The sequence below is a fragment of the Ornithorhynchus anatinus genome, chromosome 7 (genome assembly GCF_004115215.2).
Source record: "Ornithorhynchus anatinus isolate Pmale09 chromosome 7, mOrnAna1.pri.v4, whole genome shotgun sequence".
Taxonomy (NCBI): Eukaryota; Metazoa; Chordata; class Mammalia; order Monotremata; family Ornithorhynchidae; genus Ornithorhynchus; species Ornithorhynchus anatinus.
In genome coordinates, this window is record NC_041734.1 from 66,133,513 (window position 1) to 66,159,470 (window position 25,958).

The following is a 25,958-nucleotide window of genomic DNA, read 5'->3' on the forward strand; positions in this document are numbered from 1 at the left end:
GGGGGCAAGGCCACCTGGGGAGCTGGGTGAATGCCCTAGGCCAGGAACTGACCTTCATTCATTCAGTCAGTATTTATTGAGCGCTTACTATGTGCAGAGCACCGGACTAAGCGCTTGGAATGGACAATTCGGCAACAGATAGAGATCATCGCTGCCCAGTGACGGGCTCACAGTCTAAAAGAGGAGGAGGAGGAGGATGGGGGAGAAGGGATGGGAGGGAGAGGGGATTGGCTAGTTTTCCCGATGAAGATTTGATTTGAGATGCCGGGATTGGCAGGCCAGATTTTCTTTGGGGTTAAGACTCCCTCAACTCTTTCTCTTCAAACACAAAAGCGGCGGAGGGAACCGTAACCCAGAAGCAAACGACGCCCTCGGAAGGGTCTCCCGCGCCAGGGGAGAAACCTTTCTGAGCCGGGGCGGGGAGAGGGTCAGTTGAGTCAATCCAGATCAGTCCACTCACGAGTCCTTTCCGCAATGGAGAGACGGAAAAGCACCCTGTTTCCGACCCGATTCACTTGTATTTACCCCAGCGCGTAGAACAGTGCTTGACACGTAGTAAACGCTTACCGAATCCCACAGCAACAATAATGAGTATAATAATACCAACAAGAAGAGCAAAACCTCTTAAAATATCATTTGCCCCACGCAGGGAGCCCCTTGCCATATTGATAGTCAAAGAAAAGCAGTGTGGCCTAGCGGGAAAAAGCACGGGCCTGGGATTCGGGGGACCTGGATTCCGATCCCAGCCCGGCCATCTGCCTGCCGCGTGACCCGAAGCCAACGCTCAGTGCAGTGCTTGGCACAGAGCAAGCGCCGAGCAAACACCACAATCGTTTTCATTAGAGAAAACAAAAAGGCTTTTATTGTTGCGTAGTCAGTGACACGAGCCACTGACTCCAAGTCAGAAGAGGGGCAGCTAACGATGTCCCTCTCTGGCCACCCGGCTCCCCTCTTCGGCTTTCGGCGGCCGTCCAGGCGTGTCTGTCACCACGTCCCCGCCGGGGCCCGACCCCAAGAACGGCCCCCAAAAAGGGGGGGGGGGGGCTGATCCCGGAGTGGCTGCGGCCTCGGGAGGAGAGTGGGGGAGACAGCAGGGTGGGGGGCAACGCACCCAACAGAAGTCACAGTTCTCGGTTCGGAGGAGGAGGCAGAGACCAGAGCCCTGCCTCCGGCTGCTCCCGAGGGCGATGAAGGGCTTCTTCCTCTTCAGCCGTCCTCCTCCTCTCCCTCCTCGACGTCCCGGGGCCGCCGCTTGCTATCGGATCCCAGCCACGGGCACCTGCTGCTGCTTGCGGATTTTGTTGAAAAGTTCCATGTACTGGACCATGGTGTCGGCGGGGCCGTAGACGGCGTCGTGCCTGTTGGTAAACACCGCGGGCACCCCCGGGGTGTGGCCGCCCAGGAAACTCTGCAGGAACTCGTGCAGCAGGTTCCAGCAGTCGCCGGCCACCACGCACGGGCCGTACTCCACCTGGCAGCCACGGGGACGGAGGGGTGAGGGTCCGGGCGGCCCGAGGGCCCCCCGCTCCGCGGCCGGCCCCCCCCGAGCCGGCGACCGAGGCCGAGGGGTTCCGGGCAGCGCCGAGCATGGGGAGACGCGGGCCGGGGCCCCGACCGCCAGCGGTTTCCTAGGCCGGGGAGCTCCTCTGGAGCCTCCTGACCCTTCGCCTCCCCCGCTCCGACCCCTCCGGGGCAAGCCAAGGGGGGAGGGGGGTGGAGCGAGACCGCCAGCCTGTCGCCCTGGCCCCGCTCGCCCGGGGACTAGTCGTGGGCAACGGTCACGAGACTCACGGTGGCCCGCGCAGCTCCCCTTTCCTCCAGCCTGCTCTGTTCGGGGACCGGCCAGTCCCTGGGGGGAGTCGGGGGGAGATGGGGAAGAGCGGGGACCAGGTCTGACCAAATCAGCTCGAATCCACCCCAGTGCTTAGAATAGTGCCGGGCACCCCGCGAGTCCTTAACAAACACCACAGTTATTATTGGCGTTACAACACGTCGACCGACTCTGTGGCATCGTACTCTCCCAAGTGCCTCGTACAGTGCTCCGCACACAGTGCGTGCTCAATAAATACCGCCGATCGCTACTAGAAGCAGAAGGGGCTGGGGAAGAGGAGGCCGAGGAGATTGTGATTTCTCTTCTGCAAAAGTGCCCCAGATCCCAAGTCCCTCCCCATGCCACCAGATCCTTCTCCTCTCTCGCAGCCTCCCTGGTCCCTAGAGCTTCCGAACGGATGGTATCTGGCAGTCGGGGGATGGGGAGGAAGGGGCCCGGATGACCCTAAGGTTGCAAAAACGCTGGTTGCTGTTGATCGCCACCCTCTCCCACCCCAAGAGACGGAGGTGCCTGCCGAGTTCCTGGCCAGCAGGACGTTCCGTCCGTTCTCCGGTCACCCCCCTCAGCACCTTCCCCCCTCTCCCCGTCGGGAGATTACCTCCACTGAGATGCCACGGGCGCTGGGCCCCATGGTGACCGTGCCCACCTTCACCAGGAAGTCACAGAGCTGGTAGCGGGTCCCGCGGGTTTCAATTTTGCTGGCCTTGGCATTCTGGAAGAAGCCCCTGAGCTTCACCATGAGGACGTCGAAATTGGCATCGGCGATGAGGCAGGGGCCGCTTTCGAAGAGAGCAAAGCAGCTCAGTGGGAACTCGGAATTGTGCATCACATACATCAGCTTCCCCGTCTGGCCTGGGTCGGGGGAGGGAGGGGATGTGAGGGAGAGACGGAGAGAGAAAGAGAAACAGAAGCACATCGTGAACCCTAATCTCTCCCCCACCCCCACAAACCCGAATCCACATGAGCGGTGTGGCTAAGGGGTCCAGCCTCAGACCCAGCAGAGCCAAACGCAAATGGGGCAGAAGGCTGGGAGCAGATCTCCCGGGTCCCAGCCCCCGCTCAGGCCCTGCTGCCCAGTTTCTCCTTTTCTGCCCAAGTCCTCTTGCCCCTCACCCTGGTTTGCTTCCCGGGAGAACAGCCGAAGAACTCCCCGGACGACCCTCTGCCACGAGACAGCTGCCGGCTCTCAGCGGGGCCGTGCCGGCCATTCCGCCGCCTGGACACTGACCTTGGCTGCCCATGGTGGAGGCCGCGGTGTGGTAGGTCTCGCAGTCCACACAAAACGTCCCCTGCTTCTCGGCCCCCAGCAGCTCCAGCTTCTTGGTCAGGCTCTCCACCGTCTGCTGGACGCTCTTGCCCTCGGCCACGGGCATCTGGGACACGCTGTTGGGTACAGGGGGTCCGCGGCCCCAGAGTTCTTTCAATCCATCAACCAAGCAATGGTATTTATTTCCCCACCGGGTTCCCTTTTCGACCACCCCGCTCACGCTCAGGAAATAGGGCAGACCTCTCACAAAAGACCACCGTGAGGTTGCCTCGGCCCGTCTTTAATAGCCATACGACCATCTGCCCTAACGGTCCGAGAGCGGGGGGGCGGAAAAAGCAGAAGAGAGGTAGAGGCGGTGTGACCTCGGTACCACAACGGCTTCCAAGGGAGCGGCCGACGGCCTCCCTCTGTCCCTCTGGCCCCTCAGGGGATGGCTTTTGGACTACAAATCTGGACTCCTGAGGCTATGAGAAGCAGCGTGGCTTAGTGGAGAGAGCACAGGCCTGGGAGTCAGTCCCTAACCCCAGTTTCGCCACATCTGCCGTGTGATTTTGGACGAATCACTCCCCTTCTCGGGGCCTCCGTTACCTTATCTGGAAAATGTGGGACAGGGACGGTGTCCAACCCAACTTCCTTCTATCTACCCCAGCGCTTAATACAGTGCCTGGCACACAGCAAGCACTCAGTTGAATACCACAACGATTATTCTGATTATCGTTCGTAGTAATCAGAGGACCTGGGGGTCTAATCCCAGCTCCGCCACTTGTCTGCTGGGTTCCTTCCGGGATGAAAAAAATCTTAAGTTTTCTCTTGGGACTACAAACAAAATAAAACTGAAAGGAAATAGAGTTATCACTCCTTCTGCTTTGCTCTGCTGTCTCCCCCGATTAGACTGGGAGCCCATCATTGGGCAGGGACTGTCTCTATCTGTTGCCGAATTGTACATTCCAAGTGCTTAGTACAGTGCTCTGCACAGAGGAAGCGCTCAATGAATACTATTGAATGAATGAATGAATCTTGGGGAAGTCGCTTCACTTTTCTGGGCCTAGGTCACCTCACCTGCAATACGGGGGTTAAGACTGTAAGATCCATGTGGGACATGGATTGTGTCCAACCTAGAACCTGGATTGTATCTACCCCAGCAGAACAATGCTCAATAAATACCTTTTAAAACAAAAAAGTCACATCACTTCTTTGTGCCTCAGTTCCCTCATCTGCAGAACCCGTCCTCCCTCCTTACACTGTGAGCCCCACGTGGGACCCGATCATCTTCTTTGATGCTACTGACGCCTGTCTACTTGTTTTGTTGTCTGTCTCCCCCTTCTAGACTGTGAGCCCGTTGTTGGGGAGGGATTGTCTCTACCTGTTGCTGAACTGTACTTTCCAAGCGCTTAGTACAGTGCTCTGCCCACAGCCAGCGCTCAGTGTTTAGTACGGCACTTGGCACGTAGTAAGCGCTTGACAAACACCGCAGTTCTTCTTCTTCGGCCTGGGTCCACTAACTCTGATTCGCTCAAAATTGGCCAGAGGCTCCAGATGTCAAAAAAGGGTTGGGGTTCTGCCCTCTCCCTGGTCCCCACCCTCCTCGAGGACTTGGGAACTCCCTAAAAGGGGCACGGCAGGGTCCGTTCTACCCCCCCCCCCCCCGGCGCTCACAGCGCTGACGCGACGATCCCGTCTGCGGTAAATCCCTTTCCAGCTCGAGGCTGTTCTTCTCCTCGGGAGATTTAAAATGACAGAGCGGTGTCAGGGAACCTCAGCACCGGTGATGCCACATAAAAAAAAATGGTGATATCTGTTAAGCGCTGACTATGTGCAAAGCACTGCTCTAAGCACTGGGGGATACAAGATGATCAGGTTGTCCCACGTGGGGCTCCCACTTTTAATCCCCATTTTAGAGACGAGGTAACGGAGGCACCGAGATGTTAAGTGACTTGCCCACAGCCACACAGCTGACAAGTGGCAGAGCTGGGATTCGAACCCATGACCTCCGACTCCCCGGCCCGTGCTCTTTCCACTGAGCCATGCTGCTTCTCATAAATCGTGGGGATTCTCTCGACCTCAAGTGTTGGGAAGTCTCGGGAGACAGAGACGCCCTCCATCATCCTGCATACTTAGGTACGCTTCGATCCACCTTTTGCTACTAATTCATCTATTTCATCTTTCCGCTCTTGTCCCTACCAGTGAGTATCCTTGGTCTTCGCTCTACTCCTTGTAAATCGCTTCTATCACCTTCGGTAGCTCGAAAGCTGCCGTGTGACCTGGGGCAGGTCACTTCACCTCTCTCTACCTCATTCACCTCATCTGTAAAAGGGGGATTACTACTGTCCTTTCCTCTTCTCCTACTCCCTTCTGCAGCGCCCGGACTTGCTCCTTCGGTTCTCCTCTCTCCCAGCCCCACTTATGTACATATCTGTCATTTATTTATTTCTATTAATGTCTGTCTCCCCGTTACAGACTGTAAACTCGTTATGGGCAGGGAATGTGGCCGTTTATTGCTGTTCTGTACGCTCCCAAGCGCTTAGTAGAGTGCTCTGCACACAGCAAAATGTCAATAAATACGACAATGAATACCGGGAGCCCCATATGGGACAAGGACCGTGTCCACGCAAATTATTAGTTTGCCTATCCCAGTACTTAGTACATTACCTGGCACATAGTAAGGGCTTAACAAATACCATTTAAAAAAGAAGAAAAAAAGCTACTTGGGGGCAAGGACCATCTCTTTAGACGCCGGTATACCCTCCCGAGCACTCCGTACAGTGCTTAGCACAAGGCAAGCAGTCAATCAAATTTACTGAGTGTGCAGACCACCAATCGTATTTCCTGAGTGTGCAGACCACTGTACTAAACACTTGTGAGAGTACAATATAACGGACACATCCCCTGCCCACAATGAGCTTACAGTCTGGGGGTGGGGGGGACGGACGGACATTAATATGAATAAATTGTGAATATGTACGTAAGTGCTGAAGGGCTGGGGGAGGGGGTGTGCAGAAAGAGAGCTGAAGGAAAGGAAAAGAGGGCTTAGTCAGGGAAGGCCTCTTGGAGGAGACGTGCCTTCGGTGAGGCTTTTAGGAGGGGGAGGGTCATTGTCGGATATGAAGCGGGACAAGCCACCCATGTATGGATTCACGCTCTTCCGTCTGCCGCCTCCGTAAGCTTCGGTCACCTCGCTGCCAACCCGGGTACCCCCCAACAGAGTCCTGCCACTTTCCCCACCTAAAGAGGCCGCACAAACTGGAGGGATGCCCAGTCAGCGGTGTGGCTTCTTGAGATTTTTCCTTGAGATCGAGATTTTTAATGAGATTTTCCCTCCTGAATTCCGGCTGAAGACAGTGCAGACGACTCTCTACGTCCAGGTGATTAACGGCTCCTTTTGTTTACTGACGTGCTTAGGCCCCTTAGGATGGGGCACCTCAACCGCCAAGGAATCGCCGGATGACTTTTTAAATACACCGAGACTTTTTTAAGTTTCACGGAGAGCCCACCGACCGCCACTAATTCAGGTATTACGCGAAATAGAGTTCCTAAAGCCGAAAAATGAACGCATCCGGTACGGAAAATAAACACCGTGCTTCAGAAATTTCCATTTTCCCCACTCTGGTAAATTATCGTGTACCTAGTGGGTGCTTAACACAGTGCTCTGCACACAGTATGTGCCCAATAAATGCGAATGATCTATCTGTTGCCGATCTGTCCATTCCAAGCGCTTAGTACAGTGCTCTGCACATAGTAAGCGGTCAATAAATACTATTGAATGATCGATAGTAAGCGCTTAATAAATACCGCTGATTGACTGCTTCAGATATTTCCATTTTCCCCAAATGTCCGAGGTTTTTTTTAAAAAAAATTCATTCACTCAAACGTATTTATCGAGCACTTACTATGCGCACATGAGCGCTTGGGAAAGTACCTCACAACAATAAACAGTGACATTCCCCGCCTACAACGAGCTTATACAGTCTAGAGTGGGGGAGACAGACATCAATTCAAGTAAATAAAATTACAGACAGATACATAAGTGCTCTGGGGCTGGGGCCGCGGGGAGGGCAAAGGGATAAATAAAATTACAGCCACGTACGTACGTGCTGTGGCGCTGGGAGGGGGAAAGAGGAAAGGGAGCGAGGCAGGGCGACGTAGAAGGGAGTGGGAGATGAGGAAAAGTGGGGCTTAGTCTGGGAAGGCCTCTCGGAGGAGACGGGCTTTCAATAAGGCTTTGAAGAGGGGGAGAGTGGTTCATTCATTCAATTTTATGTATTAAGCCCTTGCTGAGTTCAGAGCACTGTAGTAAGCGCTTGGTTTAAAGTGCAATACGGTAATAAAGAGTGGCAATTCCTGCCTAAGACAAGCTCAGAGTCTAGAGTTGCCCAAATGTACATTCCAAGCGCTTAGTCCAGTGCTCTGCACATAGTAAGCGCTCAATAAATACTACTGAATGAATGAATAGCACGGTCGTCCGTAAGTTTAGAGGAGGGAGGGCGTTTCTCCCCCAGGCTTCCACCTTTCCATAATGTTTTAATAACAATAATGATGTTGGTATTCGTTAAGTGCTTACTATGTGCAGAGCACTGTTCTAAGCACTGGGGTAGATACCGGGTCATCAGGTTGTCCCACATGAGGCTCCCAGTCTTCATCCCCATTTTCCAGATGAGGTCACTGAGGCCCAGAGAAGTGAAGTGACTTGCCCACAGTCACCCAGCCGACAAGGGGCGGAGCCGGGATTCGAACCCACGACCTCTGACTCCCCAGGCCGGGCTCTTGCCACTGAGCCGCGCTGCTTCTCATATTTTGCCGCTCGCTCGGTGGGAGACGGCGGAGGGTTTCTGCGGGGCAGCCGGGGCGGGAAACCTACAGGCCCTCGGGGAGGCGAATCGGGCCGAACCGGGATCGGAACCCGCTTGAGGAGCAACATGAGCTGGTGGACAGAGCCCGGGCCTGGCAGCCGGAAGGTCATGGGTTCTAGTCCCGGCTCTGCCACTTATCCACTCCCTCCCTCCCCGCCCCACAGCACTTGGGTATATACAGGTACAAATTTATTATGAGAAGCAGCGTGGCTCAGTGGAAAGAGCCCGGGCTTGGGAGTCAGAGGTCACGGGTTCTAATCCCGACTCCGCCGCTTGTCAGCTTTGGGACCTTGGGCAAATCACTTCTCTGGGCCTCAGTGACCTCATCTGTAAAATGGGGATGAAGGCTGTGAGCCCCGCGTGGGACAATCTGATCACCTTGAATCCCCCCACTGCTTAGAACAGCGCTTTGCACAAAGTAAGCGCTTAACAAACACCATCACTGTTGTTATTATCAATCAAAACGATTGAATGAAATGAACAACCTGATGACCTTGTATCCCCCTCCAGCGTTTAGAACAGTGCTTGGCACACAGTAAGCACTTAAATGCCATCATTATTATTGTCAGCTGTGTGACTTTGGGCAAGTCACTTCACTTCTCGGTACCTCAGTTCCCTCATCTGTAAAATGGGGATGAAGACTGGGAGCCCCACGTGGGACAACCTCATTCCCTGTGTGTACCCCAGCGCTTAGAACAGTGCTCGGCACATAGTAAGCGCTTAACAAATACCAACATTATTATTATTATTGTTCCCTCAGTGCTTGGCACACAGTAAGCGCTTAACAAATACCATCATTGTCACTGTTCCCCCAGCGCTTAGCACAGTGCTTGGCACATAGTAAGGGCTTAACAAATAGCATCACTATTACTATTCCCCCAGTGCTTAGCACCTAGTAAAGGCTTAGCAAATAGCATCGTTATTACTGTTCCCCCAAAGCTTAGAACGGTGCTTTGCACACAGTAAGGGCTTAATAAATAGCATCATTACTATTGTTCCCCCAGCGCTTAGCACATAGTAAGGGCTTAACAAATAGCATCATTATTATTGCTCTGTCAGTGCTTAGAAGAGTGCTTGGCACATAGAAAGGGTTTTAAAAATACCATTATTAAATCATTATACTTAAATAGTGATAATAGTGATGGTATTTCCTAAGCCCTTACTATAATAATAATGAATAATAAATAGTAATAATAGTGATGGTATTTCTTAAGCCCTTACTATAATAACAATAAATAATAATAAATAGTAATAATAGTGATGGTATTTCTCAAGCACTTACTATAATAATAATAATAATAATAATAAATAATAGTAATAATAGTGATGGTGTTTCTTAAGCCCTTACTATAACAGTAACAATAAATAATAATAAATAGTAGTAATAGTGATGGTATATCTTAAGCCCTTACTATAATAGCAATAAATAATAATAAATAGTAGTAATAGTGATCGTATTTCTTAAGCCCTTACTATAATAATAATAAATAATAATAAATAGTAGTAATAGTGATGGTGTTTCTTAAGCCCTTACTATAATAATAACAATAAATAATAATAAATAGTAGTAATAGTGATGGCGTTTCTTAAGCCCTTACTATAATAATAATAAATAGCAATAATAGTGATGGTATTTCTCAAGCCCTTACTATAATAACAAATAATAATAAATAGTGATAATAGCGGTGGTATTTCTTAAGCCCTTACTATAATAATAATAATAAATAATAATAGTGATAATAGTGATGGTATTTCTCAAGCCCATACTATAATAATGAATAATAGTGATGGTATTTCTCAAGCTCTTACTATAGTAATAACAACAAATAATAATAAATACTGATAATAGCGGTGGTATTTCTTAAGCCCTTACTATAATAATAATAATAAATAATAGTAGTGATAATAGTGATGGTATTTCTCAGGCCCATACTATAATAATGAATAATAGTGATGGTATTTCTCAAGCTCTTACTATAATAACAAATAATAAATACTGATAATAGCGGTGGTATTTCTTAAGCCCTTACTATAATAATAATAATAAATTATTATTATTATTAATAAATAATAGTGGTGATGATAGTGATGGTATTTCTCAAGCCCATACTATAATAATGAATAATAGTGATGGTATTTCTTAAGCCCTTAATATAATAGTAATAAGGAGAAGGAGGAGGAGGAGGAGGAGGAGGAGGAGGAGGAGGAGGAGGAGGCGGCGTCGGTCCTCAGGGAAGGCTCCCTCCCCTCCCCCCGCCCCCCGGAAGCCCAAACCGCCTCCCCGCGAGCCTACCAAGTGACCCCCATAATTGTTGGGGTCCGGGGGGGGGGGGGTCCGGGGGGTCCGGGGTCGGTCGGTCGGTCCGTCGGCCCGTCCGCCCGCCCTCGTCCCTCAGCCTTCCCCTCAGGGCGGCGGCGGGGAAGGTGGGCAGCTGACGCCGGAAGTGACGCCAGTCCTGGCGGGGCGGGGGCGGGACTTCCGGGGGGCGGGACCTGCAGACGGCCCCGCCGCCTCTGATTGGCCGCCACACGCGCTGGCGCTCCGGACTGACGGGCGAAGCCGCGGGGCGGGAGCTTTTCCCGCCCCCCCCCGTCCCTCACTTCCGGTCCCCGCCCCGCCCCTCAGCGGCCTCTTCCCTCCTGCCTCGCCCTCCCTTGCTCACGTCATTCATTCGCTAATAATAATGTTGGTATTTGTTAAGCGCTTACTATGTGCCGAGCACTGTTCTAAGCGCTGGGGTAGACATAGGGGAATCAGGTGGTCCCACGTGGGGCTCACAGTCTTCATCCCCCTTTTACAGATGAGGGAACTGAGGCACAGAGAAGTTAAGTGACTTGCCCACAGTCACACAGCCGACAAGTGGCAGAGCTGGGATTCGAACTCATGAGCCCTGACTCCAAAGCCCATGCTCTTTCCACTGAGCCACGCTGCTTCTCTAGAATGATGCCATTTCTTAAGCGCTTACTCTTCATTCATTCAATAGTATTTATTGAGCGCTGACTATGTGCAGAGCACTGGACTAAGCGCTTGGAATGAACAAGTCGGCAACAGTCCCTGCCGTTTGACGGGCTTACAGTCTACTTTATTGAGCGCTTACTATGTGTAGACCACGCTATTAAACGCTTGGAATGGACAAATTCACTCAATAGTATTTATTGAGCGCTTACTATGCGCAGAGCACTCGACTAAGCGCTTGGAATGGACAAATTCATTCCATAGTATTTATTGAGCGCTTACTATGCGCAGAGCACTCGACTAAGCGCTTGGAATGGACAAATTCATTCCATAGTATTTATTGAGCGCTTACTATGTGCAGAGCACTCGACTAAGCGCTTGGAATGGACAAATTCACTCCATAGTATTTATTGAGCGCTTACTATGTGTAGACCACTCTATTAAACGCTTGGAATGGACAAATTCACTCAATAGTATTTATTGAGCGCTTACTATGCGCAGAGCACTCGACTAAGCGCTTGGAATGGACAAATTCATTCCATAGTATTTATTGAGCGCTTACTATGCGCAGAGCACTCGACTAAGCGCTTGGAATGGACAAATTCATTCCATAGTATTTATTGAGCGCTTACTATGTGCAGAGCACTCGACTAAGCGCTTGGAATGGACAAATTCACTCCATAGTATTTATTGAGCGCTTACTATGTGTAGACCACGCTATTAAACGCTTGGAATGGACAAATTCACTCAATAGTATTTATTGAGCGCTTACTATGCGCAGAGCACTCGACTAAGCGCTTGGAATGGACAAATTCATTCAATAGCATTTATTGAGCGCTTACTATGCGCAGAGCATTCGACTAAGCGCTTGGAATGGACAAATGTGTTAATGAGATGTACATCACCCTGATTCTATTTATTTGCTATTGTTTTAATGAGATGCTCTTCCACTCGATTCTATTTATTGGCACTGTTCTTGTCTGTCCGTCTCCCCCAATTAGACTGTAAGCCCATCAAAGGGCAGGGACTGTCTCTATCTGTTACCGATTTGTCCATTCCAAGCGCTTAGTACAGTGCTCTGCACATAGTAAGCGCTCAATAAATACTATTGAATGAAATCAGTAGCAGATAGAGACAGTCCCTGCCCTTTGACGGGCTTACAGTCTAATCGGGGGAGACAGACAAGAACAATGGCAATAAATAGAATCAAGAATAAATAGAATCAAGAATAAAAGAACTATGTGCCCAGCCCTCTTCTAAGCGGACCCTGTATCTACCCCAGCGCTTAGAACGGTGCTCGGCACATAGTAAGCGCTTAACAAATACCAACATTATTATTATTGTTATCAGGTTGTCCCACGTGGAGCTCCCGGTCTTCATCCCCATTTTCCAGATGAGGTACCTGAGGCCCAGAGAACTTAAGGACTTGCCCAAGTTCACGCAGCTGACAAGTGGCTTAGGCGGGATTAGAACCCATGACCCGTGACAAGTCAACAGGCATCGATAGCATCGATCTAAATGAATAGAATTACAGACATATGCGCATCATTAATATCATCCTCTTTATATCATTCGTCATCGTACACATCAAGACTGTGAGCCCGTTGTTGGGCAGGGATGGTCTCTATCTGTTGCCGAATTGCACAGTGATAATGATGGCATTTGTTAAGCGCTTACTATGTGCCAAGCACTGTTCTAAGCGCTGGGGAGGAGACAAGGTGATCAGGTTGTCCCACGTGGGGCTCCCAGTCTTCATCCCCATTTTCCAGAAGAGGTCACTGAGGCCCAGAGAAGTCAAGTGAGTTGCCCCAAGTCACGTAGCTGACAAGCGGCTGAAGCGGGATTTGAACCCACGACTTCTGACTCCCAAACCCGTGCTCTTTCCACTGAGCCACGCTGCTTCTCTATTCTCTGCACATAGTAATCGCTCAGTAAATACTATTGAATGAATCATAATTGTTGTATTGTCCTTTCCAAGCGCTTAGTACAGTGCCGTGCCCACAGTGAGCCCCGCTTTCCCTCTGCTCCCCCTTCCTTCCCCTTCGCCCACCCTCTGCTCCTCTCCCTTCCCCTCAGCACTGTCCTTATTGGCATATATTGTTTATTAACCTATTTATTTAGTTAACGATATGTACATCCCCTTAATTCTCTTTATCTTGAGGATGTTGTCTTTGTTTTGTTCTCTTTTGCTTTGCCGTTCGTCTCCCCGGTTTAGACTGTGAGTCTGTCATGGGGCAGGGATTGTCTCTCTCTGTTGCCCAATTGTCCATTCCGAGTGCTTAGTACAGTGCTCTGCACATAGTAAGCTCTCAATAAATACTAAAAGGAGAAGAAGCGTGGCTCGGTGGAAAGAGCCCGGGCTTGGGAGTCGGAGGTCATGGGTTCGAATCCCGGCTCTGCCACTTGTCAGTTGTGTGACTGTGGGCAAGTCACTTCCCTTCTCTGGGCCTCAGTGACCTCATCTGCCAAATGGGGATTAACTGTGAGCCTCAAGTGGGACAACCTGATGACCCTGTATCTCCCCCAGCGCTTAGAACAGTGCTCTGCACAGAGTAAGCACTTAACAAATACCAACATTATTATTATCACTTGTCAGCTGAGTGACCTTGGGCAAGTCACTTCACTTCTCTGGGCCTCAGTTCCCTCATCTGTGCAATGGAGATGAAAACTGTGAGCCCCAGGTGGGACAACCTGCTCACCTTGTATCCCCCCACAGCGCTTAGGACAGTGCTCGGCACATAGTAAGCGCTTAACAGATGCCATTATTATTATTATTATTATAGTCAGCGCTCAATAAATACTATTGAATGAATGAGTGATTGCTGTCTGTCTCCCCCATTTAGACTGTGAGCCCGTCACTGGGCAGGGATGATCTTTATCTGTTGCCCAATTGTCCTTCCAAGCGCTTAGTACAGTGTTCTGCACATAGTCAGCGCTCAGTCTGTCTCCCCCGTTTAGACCGTGAGCCCGTCACTGGACGGGGATGCTCTCTATCTCTTGCTCAATTGTCCATTCCAAGCGCTCAGTCCAGTGCTCTGCACATGGCGCTCAGTAAATACTATTGAATGAATGAATGCCGTCTGTCTCCCCCGTTTAGTCTGTGAGCCCGTCACTGGGCGGGGATGCTCGCTATCTGTTGCCGAATGGCCCATTCCAAGCGCTTAGTACAGTGTTCTGCACATAGTCAGCGCTCAGTAAATACGAATGAATGAATGGATGGATGGATGATGAATCAATGAATGAATGAATGGATGATGAATCAATGATGAATGAATGAATGAATGGATGGATGGATGAATAATCAATGAATCAATGAATCAATGAATGAATCAATGCATGAATGAATCAATGAATCAATGAATGCATGAATGAATCAATGAATCAATGAATGAATCAATGAATGAATCAATGCATGCATGCATGCATGAATGAATCAATGCATGAATGAATGAATGAATAGAAAGGAGTGAAGGAACGAAGGAAGGCACGAACGAACGCACGAAGGTACGAAGGCACGAAGGCCCGAACGAACGAACGACGGCCCGAACGAACGAACGAAGGCCCGAACGCCCGAACGCACGAAAGCCCGAAGGCCCGAACGAACGAACGAAGGCCCGAAGGGCCTCCGAAGGGAGGGAGGGAGGGACGGAGGGAGGGAGGAGCGCTTTTCCTCCGACGCAGGCGCAGTGTGGGCGGCGACGGCGGCGGCGGCGGGTCCCGCAGCGCGCAGGCGCCGTGGGGCGGGGCGGGGCGGCCACGTGGGGCGCTTGGGGTGCGGGGCCTCGTGTGAGCAGCGTTATGCCCAAGGTGCGAGCGTCCCGCGGGGCCGGGGGAGCCCGGCGTCCGGCGCCCCACGTGCCCCTGGCCGAGCAGATGGCCGGCGGGCGGGAGAGGCGGCGGGGCCGGGGCAGGGCGGAGCAGGGGGAGCAGGAGGAGGAGGACGACGGCTTGGTGGGGCCTCGGCTGAGCCGCAGGATCCTGCAGCAGGCCCGCCGGCAGCAGGAGGAGCTGGAGGCCGAGCAGGGGCCCGGACCCCGCCCCACGCCGCCCAAGCCCCCCCACACCCGCCTCGGTAAGCGGCAGGGACCGGCCCGGCGGCCGCACGGGGGACCCCCCCCCCCATCACCTTCCACCTGTCGCCTCCCCCCAGCGCTTAGAACGGTGCCTGGCACATAGTGAGGGCTTGCAAGTGGCGTCAGTATTAGGGGCGGGGGGCGGGAGGAAAAGGGGGTCCGGGGGTGGGGGGGAAAAGAGGGTCCAGGGGTGGGGGGTGGGGGAAATGAGGGCCCAAGGGTAGGGGGTGGGGGGCAGGACCCCAGGGGCTGGGGGAAAAGGGGGGCAGGGGTGGGGGTCGGGGGGCAGGACCCCGGGGCCTGGGGGAAAAGAGGGGGCCCAGGGGTAGGGGCCGGGGGCAGGACCCTGGAGTTTGGGGGAAAAGAGGGTCCAGGGTAGGGGGTGGGGACAAGACCCTGGAGTCTGGGGGAAATAGGGGCGGGGGCAGGACCCCGGGGTCTGGAGGAAAAGAGGGTCCAGGGGTGGGGGCAGGACCCCGGGGCCTAGGGGAAAAGTGGGGCGGGGGGCAGAACCCCGGGTCTGGGGAAAGGGGAGCTGGGGGCAGGATCCTGGGGTCTGGAGGAAAAGAGGGGCCGGGGGCAGGACCCCGGGGCCTGGGGGAAAAGAGGGCCCAGGGTTAGGGAGTGGGGGGCAGGACACCGGGGTCCGGGGAAAGAGGAGGTCCAGGGGTGGGGGTGCAGGGGTAGGACCCCGAGGTCTGGGGGAAAAGGGGGCAGACCCCCAGGGTCTGGGGGAGGAGGGGGCCCGGGGAGGCCCAGGACAGGAGCGGTTTGCCACCCCTCCCCCCACCGCCAACTGACCCGGTCCCCCCTCCCCAGGACCCGGCGGCCCGGAGGGCGAGAGCGACGGCGAGAAGGAGGATGACGACGACGAGTGGCCCTCGTTGGAGAGGGCGGCGGCGTTGGAGGGGCCCGAGTGCGGAGGGCAGGTGCTCGTGGACCCCGACGACGAGAAGGCCATCGAGATGTTCATGAACGACAACCCCCCGCTCAGGTAGGGTCAGGCTGGGGAGGCCGGACCTCGGGGGGGGGGGGGGGGTCTCTCCGAGGAGGAGAGCGAGCCGCCCCTCGGCCTCTTCTTTCTCCCCTCCTCCCCGGGGGCTCCTCCAAACTCCAAAGGCAGATTGGGTCTGAACCTAGGGAAGCGTTCGGATCTGTTCCGGGCAGACCCTGGGGCCTGCGTTCATTCATTCGTTCAATTGTCTCTATTGAGCGCCTACCGTGTGCCGAACACTGTACTAAGCACTTGGGGAGTACAGTTCGGCCACAGATGTCATCGACGGATAGAGACAGGACTTTTTTATTTAATGGGAGAACCAGGGACCGAACTAAACGCTGGGGAAGATGCAAGTCAGTCGGGTTGGACGCAGCCCGTGTCCCACATGTCTCCGTCCCCATTTTACAGATGGGATAATAAGGGAGGCGCAGACCAGTTGAGTGACTTGCCCGAGCTCCCACAGCAGCCAAGGGGTGGAGCCAACCCCAGAGAGGACTGAACTCTTAGATTTGTGGGGGTGAGGGAGGGACATCACAACCGTCTCTCAGTTTCCCGGGACTAACATTTCCATGATCAGGGCATCAATGTCATGAGCTTCTGAGTATCTCTTGGAGTTGGGGGCCCGGAGGGATCATTAATTAAGAGTGTTTCGCGAACTCCTTCTACTCTGTGGGCTTGCCACAACGGGATTTGAGCCTGTTGTTGGGTAAGGATCGTCTCTGTTGCCGAACCGTAGCTTCCAAGCGCTTAGTACAGTGCTCTGCAGACAGTAAGCGCTCGGTAAATACGAATGGATGGATGATTCATGAGGCTGAAAGTGCGAGCGATGGGCCCCCCAAAAAAGGCATGGAATCAGGTGGAGTGGACTTGGGCCTCCTTACGGTAGTCCATCATACTTACTGAGCACTTACCGTGTGCAGAGCGCTGTACTAAGCATCGAGTACAATATAACAGACATATTCCCTGCCCACAAACAAGCTTACAGTCTGGAGGCAGACATCTCCTTGTCCTGGCTGAAGTGACACCGGGCCCACTGAGTCGCCGGGAGCGTCGGGCCGCCGCGGATCCCGGCCATCTCCTCCCTTCCAGGGGTGGGTCCGGAGGGGTTTACGCTCCGGGGAGCCGGCTCAGGTCGGGGCCGGTCTGCGGCCGGAGCTCGCAAAGCCTCACGATTCCCGGCCCCTCCCCGCCAACCCCTCTCCGCCCAGGCGCACGCTGGCCGACATCATCATGGAGAAGCTGACGGAGAAGCAGACGGAAGTGGAGACGGTGATGTCAGAGATCTCGGGCTGCCCCATGCCCCAGCTGGACCCCCGGGTGCTGGAAGTCTACAAGGGCGTCAAGGAGGTCAGGGTGACGAGGCCCGCGCCGGGAGGGCGGGGGGAGCCAACGGGGCCCCAAGTGCTTTCGGCCCCAGTTCCCTGGCCTCGACCTTTCCCTGCTGTTTCTAACCTCTTCCGCCCCTGTTCTCCCCAACCTCAGGTGCTGTCCAAGTACCGGAGCGGAAAACTGCCCAAGGCATTTAAGATCATCCCGGCTCTCTCCAACTGGGAGCAGATTCTCTACATCACAGAGCCCGAGACCTGGACCGCGGCTGCCATGTACCAGGCCACCAGGTGAGGGGACGTGAGCGGCCGGGGAGCTATTAACCAGGGCACGGCCACGTCGCCCCCTCTCTCCAGACGGCCCCCCCGTCCCCGTTTGAGATTTTGGCACGTCTAGGAGGCGCCCGGGTTGCCCCATCCCTGCCGTTCGCACGGCCGAGCCCTCGTCATCCATTCTCCCCCCCCCCCCCCCCCCGGCTTTATTCGTCCGTCTCCCTCTCCTGCTCAGCCACCTCACCAGCCTTGGGGCCACCCTGCAAACTCGGGGGTCCTGGAGGAACGGGAGGTGCGAGGCACGGGTTAGCACCTGGGGACTTCCGCGGGGGTGGCGGGTGGGGCGGGGGGTTTCTTGTGCTGACCTCTGTGCGGAGCGGGCAGCTCGTCGAACGTTTCAAGGGGAAGGGTCCCCAGGGTGGAGGGGAAGACGGGCCTGTTCCGAGCCGGTTTGGTGGGTCTCACTTCTCTCCGTGCCAGGATCTTCTCCTCCAACTTGAAGGAGCGCATGGCCCAGCGTTTTTATAATCTGGTGCTGCTGCCACGCATCCGGGATGACATTGCCGAGTACAAGAGGCTCAACTTTCACCTCTACATGGCTCTCAAGAAGGCCCTGTTCAAGCCAGGCGCCTGGTTTAAAGGTCCGTGGGGGCGAGGGCTGACCCAAGGGGCCCCATCTGATGCGGGAGAGTGGTCGGGGCTGACCCCGAGCAGCGTGGCCTAGCGGAAAGAGCCCGGGCCTGGGAGTCGGAGGACCCGGCTTCTGATTCTGGCTCTGCCACTCGCCTGCTGCGTGACCTTGGGCAAGTCGCTTCACTTCTCTGGGCCTCAGTTTCCTTACTGGAAAAGGAGGATTCCACGTCTGTCCTCCCTCCCACTTAGCTTACGGGCCTCGTCGGTGAAGGTGGGGACCGTCGAACTTGTACCTAACAACGTCGGACCCGTAGCGTGCACTAAACAAGCGTCACAGGGATCGTGGTGATCGCTGTCCTCTCTCCCCTGGTCCCGCGCCCCTCCAGGGATCCTGATCCCGCTGTGTGAGTCGGGCACCTGCACGCTGCGAGAGGCCATCATCGTGGGCAGCATCCTCACCAAGTGCTCCATCCCCGTGCTGCACTCCAGGTAGCTGGGCTGGGAGGAGCCGGGCTGGCGCTCGCGCTCCGGGGGGAGCGGAGCGGGGACGGGGCCCTGGGCCTCCGGCCCCCCGGGAAGGACCGTGGGGACTCGAGGAGCCCAGGGCGGAACCGGATTCCCGGTGACCTCCGGCCCCCTCCCCTGCGTGGCGTTAGTGGAGAGAGCCCGGGCCAGGGAGCCGGCGGGGCTTGGGTTCCGATCCCGACTCCCCCACTCGTCCGCTCTGTGACCTTGGGCGAGTCACCGGCCTTCTCTACGCTTCCGTTACCTCATCTGTGAAATGAGGATTGAGACTGTGAGCCCCACGTGGGACAGGGACTGCATCCATCCCGATAACCTTGGATCACAGAGAAGGGTGGCTTAGTGGCAAGAGCCCGGGCTTGGGAGTCAGAGGTTGTGGGTTCTAATCCCGGTTCCGCCGCTTGTCAGCTGTGTGACTTTGGGCAAGTCCCTTCACTTCTCTGGGCCTCAGTTACCTCATCTGTAAAATGAGGATTGAGACCGTGAGCCCCACGTGGGACATCTTGATGACCTGGGGTCTACCCCAGTGCTCAGAACAGTGCTTGGCACGTACGGCATCATTATTATTAGTATCATTAGCATTACTATTATTATCATCTACCCCAGTGCTTAGAATAGTGCTCAGCCCACAGTAAGCGCTTAACAGGTACAGTCGTCGCCATCGTCTCTGCTTGCCTCCCTCAGCGCCGCCATGCTGAAGATCGCCGAGATGGAGTACAGCGGCGCCAACAGCATCTTCCTGCGGCTGCTGCTGGACAAGAAATACGCCCTGCCCTTCCGGGTGCTGGACGCCCTGGTCTTCCACTTCCTGTCCTTCCGCTCGGAGCGGCGCCGCCTGCCCGTCCTGTGGCACCAGAGCCTCCTGACCTTGGCGCAGCGCTACAAAGCGGACTTGGCCACCGAGCAGAAAGAGGCGCTGCTGGAGTTGCTCCGCCTGCAGTCCCATCCCCAGCTGAGCCCCGAAATCCGCCGGGAGCTGCTCAGCGCCACGGCTCGGGACGTGGAGGCGCCCTCCGGGACAGACGTGTCCTGAGGGGACGTGGGCCCGAGGCCGGGCTCCCCCGAGCCGGGGAGGGGCGCGGGCTCCCGGCCGCCAGCCGGGGCAACCCGGAGCCCGTTAGGGGAGCGGAGGAGGAGGATCTGGGCCCTGGCCCGCAGACTCGACTTGGGGGCCGGGGGCCGGCCGGCCCCGGTTCGTACGCCGTCGCCTGACCGGGGAGCGGAGCCTGGCCTGGGGACCCAGGTAGGAGCGGGGAGTCGTGACCCCGCGCGAGGTGGACGGTCGAGGCCGGGGGCCCCGGAACAAAGCCGTGTGTTCATCTCCACCGCCCCGCGTGTGGCTCTGAGTGTGGCGCGTCGGTGGGCCGGGGGGTGCCGGCCGTGACTCCTCCTCCCCCCCGATTCCTAACCAGGAAGGAGCCGAAGCCCAGAGTCGGCCCAGAACCTTTATTAGAGCGGCGCCAGGCCCCGCGACCAGTCCGGAAACCGGTGCCGGGGGCCCGGCGGACCTCTGGTTCGCTTAGGCCTGCCATCAACTGGCAAAGCTGAGGCGGGGCGGTCAGTCGGGGCCCCCTCCCAGAGCGCGGAAGGAAGCGCAGCCTCCCCCCTCCCCAACCCCCGCCAGAGTCGCTTCTTCCGACGGCGGCCCGCCCCCCCATCCCGGAGGGAGCCCGGGTCCCGGTCCTCCTCCGTGAGGCCGGGACCCGACCCCGGTCCGGAGCGGCGACGAGTGGGAAACGGAGAGGGCTCGGCTCCTGGCTTCTAGCAGCATCCGAGCAGACGCGGAGTCTTCCCCCGAGGGGGAGGCGGCAGCCTCCAAGCAGGCGGGAGCACCCCGTCCCCGCAAGCTCACCCCCCAGCTGCACCCAGAGCGATCCACTGCAATAAATTATTCTCCCACCACCGCCCCGCCGAGCGGGTGCTAGAACTTTTAGTCATCCCCCGCCCGGGTCCCAACCGAGGGAGGCGGCCCCGGGGCCGGGAGGGCGAGCGTGGGGGGAGGGTCCGTGCCCACCCCCGCTTCTGCCAGCTTGCCCCGTCCTGGAGCCGATGCGGCCGGCTCGGGCCCCGCCCTCCTCCGCCGCTCTCGCAGAGTCCGCAGTCAGCCACGTCCTCGGTAGGGAGAAGCTGGAGAGCGGGGCCCCGGGGTCACAGGTGGACGGCGGTGACCTCTGTCGGGGTGGTGGTCTGGCTGGGCTCTTGGGGCGCGGCCTTGGGGCCGGCGTCGGGCTCGTCCCGGACGGCTTCTCTCAGGCTTTCCCTCAGCGTGGCCTCGATCTGCTCCCGGCACGCCCTTAGACAGTCCTGGCGGGGGCGGGGAGAGAGGGTCCGTCAGCTGGGGGAAGCGAGGGAGCCTCCGCCGGGCTCCTGGCCGCACCCTCCTATCTGGCCACGGGGGTTGGGAGGCTCCGGCCCCAGGCCCTCCCCAGAAATCCACCGGCGGTTCTCAGAAAGGCAGAGGATGTGGTGAGGAAGAGGAGCACTGCGCCCTTCCCCTCCGCTTCACCTCCCTCCCAGGGAGGGGTCCTTAAGGGCCGCCCTTCCCTTCTCCTCCTTCCCCTCTTCCTCTCCCCCACCCAAATCCCACCTCATCTTCCAAGGGGTGTGGTCGGGAAACCCAATCCACAGACACACACGCACGGACTCAGCTTCCAGTGGGCAAAAACGTCCCCTTGGGTGGGTCGCCCTGAGAACTGCTCCCCCCCCGGCACGTCCGGGGGCCGCCCGGGCCCTCCACTCACCACCTCGGTGCCCGTGATCCCGGCCAACAGCTCCATCAGCTTGTCCTCCGACGTGAGGGAGGCCGACAGCCCGTGCACGGCGGCCCCTATGCTGCCGGTGGCGATCATGGAGGGCGGGTACATGGCGAAGGTGTAATCTGGAGGGAGGACGGGGTGGTTGAGAGCGGGATCCGGGAGGTGCCGGTTCGGCGCCAATCTGGCACCCTCCCTGCCGCCAGAACTGGAAGCGGCAGGTGGGATGGGGATGAGAGCGGATGAGGTCGCTTAAGTGCCCCTGCAAGGTGCCTGTGCATCCCCTTCCAGCCCTGGCCAGCTAAGAGGGGGAGAGATTCCCGATGAGCCCGGTATGGGAGGTCGTCCCAGCTAGAGATGGGAGAAGGATAAGGGCCCGGGCAAGTCCGAGGGGGCGCTCACCTGTGGCACACAGGGCCAGGAAGGTCTGGGCGTGCTTCTTTACCAGGGCAGTCCGGTCGGCGGGCAGGGGCAACCAGTGCAGGATCAGGGCCAGGAAGTCGTGGGCAATCACTGCTGCCAGGTCCCACTTGAGCTTCCCCAGGACCAGCACCTCCCAGTCCTGCGTGAGGAGCGAAGCGGTCGGGGCCGGAGGCGGTCAGCCGTCCACCGTGCTTCACCTTGCCTTCCCACGCACGCGCACCACGTCGGCGCCCCCCCCCCCTCAAACCTCTCAGCTCTCCGGTGCCCTCCGACCCCAAAATGCAGAAGCTTGTCGGGTGGGGGGGGGGGTGAGAGGGCGGCCCCACCCTCTGCTGCCCCAGGCCTGGGGTGGGGATCAGGGGAGAGGCCCGGTGGGAGGAAATACACCCGCCCCCCCCCCCCCCCCCCCGGGGCTTGGGGAAGTGGGACTGCCGGCGTATCTCGCCACAGCCCCTCCCTCCCACCCCAAAGTTGCTCAAAGGGGTAGAGTTGCCCAACACACTCTGCCCCTGCCCCACCAATGTGACCCGCTCACCGCCCAGGATGGAGAGCGGGACGGGGTCGTCGAGGGGAAAGGGTCGGAGACCGGAAGAGAGGCCGGAGCGGGCCCCGTACGACAATTTGGATCCGGGCGCGTCCCCCTCCCCGTCCCGGTCCTGTCGGGACGGACCCACGGCCCGCCGGCTTCTCCCACACCTTCCCCCGCGTTCTCGTCTTGCACTTCCAGGCCGGGCTCCGTTTCCGAGTTGCACACGAGGATTTCTAAATCGCACCCATCGGGGGAAGGAGCCCGTAGGCCCGACCCTCGGCCGAGGCCCACGCGGTAGGCCTCCCGTCGGCACTTTCTTCCTGGAGCCCGGCCGGGGGTCCCTTCTGCACCGATCCAAGTTGGCAACTCCCTTCTCACCTCTGCTCTCCCCCAGGTTCTCCCACTCTTCACCCCTCCGGCTCCGGAGCACACCCGTCCATTTCTCCCTCCTTCCTAGCCCGGCGAGCGCCGCAGGCCGGACCTCTTGCTAGGGGCTGGGCGGCTGCCGACGGGTCTCCGCCCTGGTGGTCCAGGCGGCCTCAGCCCCGGGCCCCTTCGGCTCGAGGAGCCTGAGGCCGGGTCTGGGCATCCCCTCTCCCCGGCGGGTCCGGGCCCGGGTGCCCACCACCCGCCTACAGCTCAGCCTCAGAGCAGGAATTCCGAGTGCATCGTGAGAGGTAGGCCCGGCCGTCGCCCGGCCGTCCCCCGGCCTGCCTTTCCCGCCAGACCTCCCGTTTCCCCCCGCTCTGTACTTCCTCCAACCATCGTGGGCCACGAGGGTCACGGGCTCAGAGATGCTGCCCCTCCTTACCCCTCCCCCGGGAAAGTGGCGGGCATCCCGGCCGACGGCCAGCTGGCCGGAGCGGCCTCCCCTCCTGACTCTGACCGCCGGGCCGGGGGAGGGGGCCCGAACGGACCTGCCAGCCCAGATCCTTGAGTCGGGGGGGGGGGGGGGAGGGTGGAAGAGGAGAGGTGGGGTGTGGTCTCCCGAGCCGCAAGGCCAACTCGTCTGCCCGACCTCATGGGATTGTGAAAGCCCGGTGGGGGGGGAAGGGGGTAGCGCATTATCACATCGGAAGCAGCTGCAGCCCCGCCTCCCCAGCAATGAAGAGTTGATCCATCTGCCTTTCTGCCTCGTAGAAAAGATTAACCCAACCAACTCTCCTCCCGGATGGGACAGTATCCTTCAGCGAGGCATCCGCCCATCTCTCCGGCTCGGCTCAGACCGGCTTCTCTTCCCCCACGGGAGGGGAATTCCCCTCCCCACCCCTTACAGAGACGCAGGTGCCGGGATCGGCTGCAGGATGGGGGGGAGGGGGTGCCCTAGCTCCCCGAGATCTCAGGGGGAAGGTTTCCCGCCTCCACAACCCAGCCCAGATTTCATCTGCCACGGGGATTGTACCCGACCCCTAGGTCTAGAAGCTGGAGCTTTCGGAGAAGGATGAGGGGAGGATAAATCCCGTCCACCCACTGGGTGCCAGAGCTGGACCCCCTGGACCTCCCCGCTCCTCAATGACCTCTCGACTGCCCGTTCCCCCTGGGCGTGGCCTGGGCCAACACACAAAGCAGAAGAGAGACTGCGGTGGCACTTCTGGATTTCCTGGGCCCCGTTCTTTTCTCCTCGGGCCCTGGGAATCGTATCTGGTCCCTGGCCTCGATCCCACCCCGACTCTCCTGGGGTGGGGGGTGGGGGGGGGGGGTCGTCTCCCATCAGTGCTTCCAGCGCTTAGAAAAGCGCTTGGCACCTAGTAAAGCGCTCCACGTACCAATAGCATCATCATCAGCACGAGCCTGCCGGGGGGAGCGGGGAAATCAGGTGACGAGACAGATGGCACCAGAACACGCACATACCTCGTCGGGCATTCGGGCGCTTGTGCCAGGCCGGGGTGGAGGGGGGGAAAAAGCCGCCCCTTTTGCCCATTTCCGGGGAGTCTGGTGGGGAATCGGGGATTCTGCCCTGCTCTCGTGATCTCATCCACCACCTCGCCAACTTCCAGACCCGCTGCCCGGTGACTAAATTGGTGGCGGGCGGGGAACCCCTCCGCCGACTCCGTTACGTCGCGCTCTCCCGAGCGCCTAGCGCAGTGCTCCGCACCCGGTCGGCGCCCGGTAGATACGATCGGCCGATTGGCATCTCGGAGACGGGCAGAGCCTACCGGGGACGGCACCGACCGCCAATCGGTTCGGGGAGGCTTCGGCCTTAATCGCGGTGGCCGGGTCACTTCGAGGAGGTGGGAAGCGTTCCCACGTATTTTAGAAGACGAAAGAAAGGAGGGCAGGCCTCGGTTTGACCTTCCTCGCCCCCCGCCCAGAGTTTCTCCCTCCCTGCCACCCCGCCCCTCTGGGGAAGGGGCGGTCGGTGAGGTTGACGGTCCCAAGGGGTGTGCGAGGTGCGAAGAGAGGGGGAGAGAGGGGGAGGGGGGGGAGAGGTTTCCTCCAGGCCGGGAAGAGAGGCCGGAGGGGCTTACCCGGAGCTGGTGGGGTGTGATGGAGTGGTCGGTGTAGATGCAGAGCTTCTCCACGGTCAGCGGCGTGGTCTCCCGCAGCTTGGAGGCGAGCAGCATGCAGACGGCGCCCAGCAGCTGCAAGTGGCTCTTGCAGGTGGGGACGCAGGACAGGTAGCGGTCCAGGTAGTTCATGGCCAGGGGGAAGACCTCCTCCTCGCACCGCTGCTCCTCGCACACCTGCGGGGCCGGGGGGGGGGGAGGCGGCGGTCACCCCTCCCCACCCTCCGGGCCCGGGGAGGAGAGGCCCTCCCGCCGCCGGGGGTCGGGCCTGGGGGTTTGGCGGGGTGGGGAGGTCCCCGCCGCCCGGGTCCGGGGGCTGGGGGGTGGGGAGGGGGGATCCGGTCCCGGTTGGCGGTACCTCGAGCATCCAGTAGGCCAGCATCTTCCGCATGTGCGGCTGCAGGTCCCGCTGCACGCACTGGAAGTAGGAGGCGCGGGGCGCGTAGCGCTCCTCCAGGCGCAGCAGGCTCTGCAAAACGCGCCGGTCCTCCAGCAGGCGGGGGTCCGGCCCGGCCCGGGGCGGCCACCGCCGCCCACCCTCGGGGCACAGCAGCTCCATGGCCCGGGGGGAGCAGGGGGCCGGGGCCCGGGACGACGATCGTCCCCCGGGTGGACCCCCGGATGGTCCCCGGCTGGTCCCCCGGATGGCCCCTGACGAGTCCCCCGGATGGCCCCCCGGCTGGCCCCCCGGCTGGCCCCCGGCTGGTCCCCCGGATGGTCCCCGGCTGGTCCCCCGGATGGCCCCTGACGAGTCCCCCGGACGGCCCCCCGGATGGCCCCCCGGCCGGCCCCCCGGCTGGTCCCCCGGATGGTCCCCGACGAGTCCCCCGGACGGCCCCCCGGCCGGTCCCCCGGAGAGTCCCCCGGATGGCCCCTCGGATGGTCCCCGACGAGTCCCCCGGACGGCCCCCCGAGAGTGTCTTGGAGGGGCCCCGGCCGGTCCCTGAGGGGTCCCCCGGATGGCCCCCCGGCCGGTCCCTCGGATGGTCTCCCGTTTGGTCCCCGGCCGGTCCCCCGGCTGT

At 58.1% G+C, this 25,958-nt stretch overlaps 3 protein-coding genes across 7 annotated transcripts; 1 reads left to right on the plus strand and 2 right to left on the minus strand.

Moving 5' to 3' along the window:
- Window positions 1–833: 833 nt before the first annotated feature.
- On the minus strand, window positions 834–10,376 carry MED20 (mediator complex subunit 20). 4 transcript variants are annotated; one of them, XM_029069909.2, is made up of 4 exons: window positions 10,239–10,376; window positions 3,060–3,214; window positions 2,430–2,683; window positions 834–1,358 (listed from the first exon to the last, which is right to left on the minus strand). In XM_029069909.2, exons 1-4 carry the CDS (start codon window positions 10,250–10,252, stop codon window positions 1,122–1,124), a joined length of 660 nt encoding a protein of 219 aa, XP_028925742.1. In that variant the 5' UTR covers window positions 10,253–10,376; the 3' UTR covers window positions 834–1,121. The 4 variants fall into 4 exon arrangements, with proteins under 4 accessions (XP_028925742.1, XP_028925745.1, XP_028925744.1 ...); XM_029069912.2 differs by lacking the exon at window positions 10,239–10,376 and adding an exon at window positions 6,321–6,762; XM_029069911.2 differs by lacking the exon at window positions 10,239–10,376 and adding an exon at window positions 4,755–4,914.
- Window positions 10,377–14,651: 4,275 nt separating this feature from the next.
- BYSL (bystin like) lies at window positions 14,652–20,050 on the plus strand. 2 transcript variants are annotated; one of them, XM_029069504.2, is made up of 8 exons: window positions 14,652–14,973; window positions 15,794–15,968; window positions 17,180–17,318; window positions 17,454–17,587; window positions 18,050–18,210; window positions 18,589–18,691; window positions 19,409–19,754; window positions 19,795–20,050. In XM_029069504.2, exons 1-8 carry the CDS (start codon window positions 14,700–14,702, stop codon window positions 19,843–19,845), a joined length of 1,383 nt encoding a protein of 460 aa, XP_028925337.1. In that variant the 5' UTR covers window positions 14,652–14,699; the 3' UTR covers window positions 19,846–20,050. The 2 variants fall into 2 exon arrangements, with proteins under 2 accessions (XP_028925337.1, XP_028925338.1); XM_029069505.2 differs by having other exon boundaries at window positions 19,409–20,050.
- A 105-nt stretch (window positions 20,051–20,155) lies between these two features.
- On the minus strand, window positions 20,156–25,579 carry CCND3 (cyclin D3). Its single transcript, XM_029069506.1, has 5 exons — window positions 25,295–25,579; window positions 24,898–25,113; window positions 21,880–22,039; window positions 21,466–21,602; window positions 20,156–21,028 (listed from the first exon to the last, which is right to left on the minus strand). Exons 1-5 carry the CDS (start codon window positions 25,493–25,495, stop codon window positions 20,873–20,875), a joined length of 870 nt encoding a protein of 289 aa, XP_028925339.1. The 5' UTR covers window positions 25,496–25,579; the 3' UTR covers window positions 20,156–20,872.
- Window positions 25,580–25,958: the final 379 nt, after the last annotated feature.

Bases quoted from the DNA above. Each gene is read 5' to 3' on its own strand.
- MED20 (XM_029069909.2), bottom strand. The intron at 2,684-3,059 runs GTCAGTGTCCAG...CCCCCGACCCAG, and splicing joins CTCCACCATGGGCAGCCAAG to GCCAGACGGGGAAGCTGATG. The intron at 1,359-2,429 runs GTAATCTCCCGA...GTTTACCAACAG, and splicing joins CCCGTGGCATCTCAGTGGAG to GCACGACGCCGTCTACGGCC.
- BYSL (XM_029069504.2), top strand. From the start codon at position 14,700: ATGCCCAAGGTGCGAGCGTCCCGCGGGGCCGGGGGAGCCCGGCGTCCG. The intron at 17,588-18,049 runs GTGAGGGGACGT...TCTCCGTGCCAG, and splicing joins GCCATGTACCAGGCCACCAG to GATCTTCTCCTCCAACTTGA. The intron at 18,692-19,408 runs GTAGCTGGGCTG...TGCCTCCCTCAG, and splicing joins ATCCCCGTGCTGCACTCCAG to CGCCGCCATGCTGAAGATCG.
- CCND3 (XM_029069506.1), bottom strand. From the start codon at position 25,495: ATGGAGCTGCTGTGCCCCGAGGGTGGGCGGCGGTGGCCGCCCCGGGCC. The intron at 21,603-21,879 runs GTGAGCGCCCCC...TCCTCCCTCCAG, and splicing joins CCTGGCCCTGTGTGCCACAG to ATTACACCTTCGCCATGTAC. The intron at 21,029-21,465 runs GTGAGTGGAGGG...CGCCCCCGCCAG, and splicing joins GGATCACGGGCACCGAGGTG to GACTGTCTAAGGGCGTGCCG.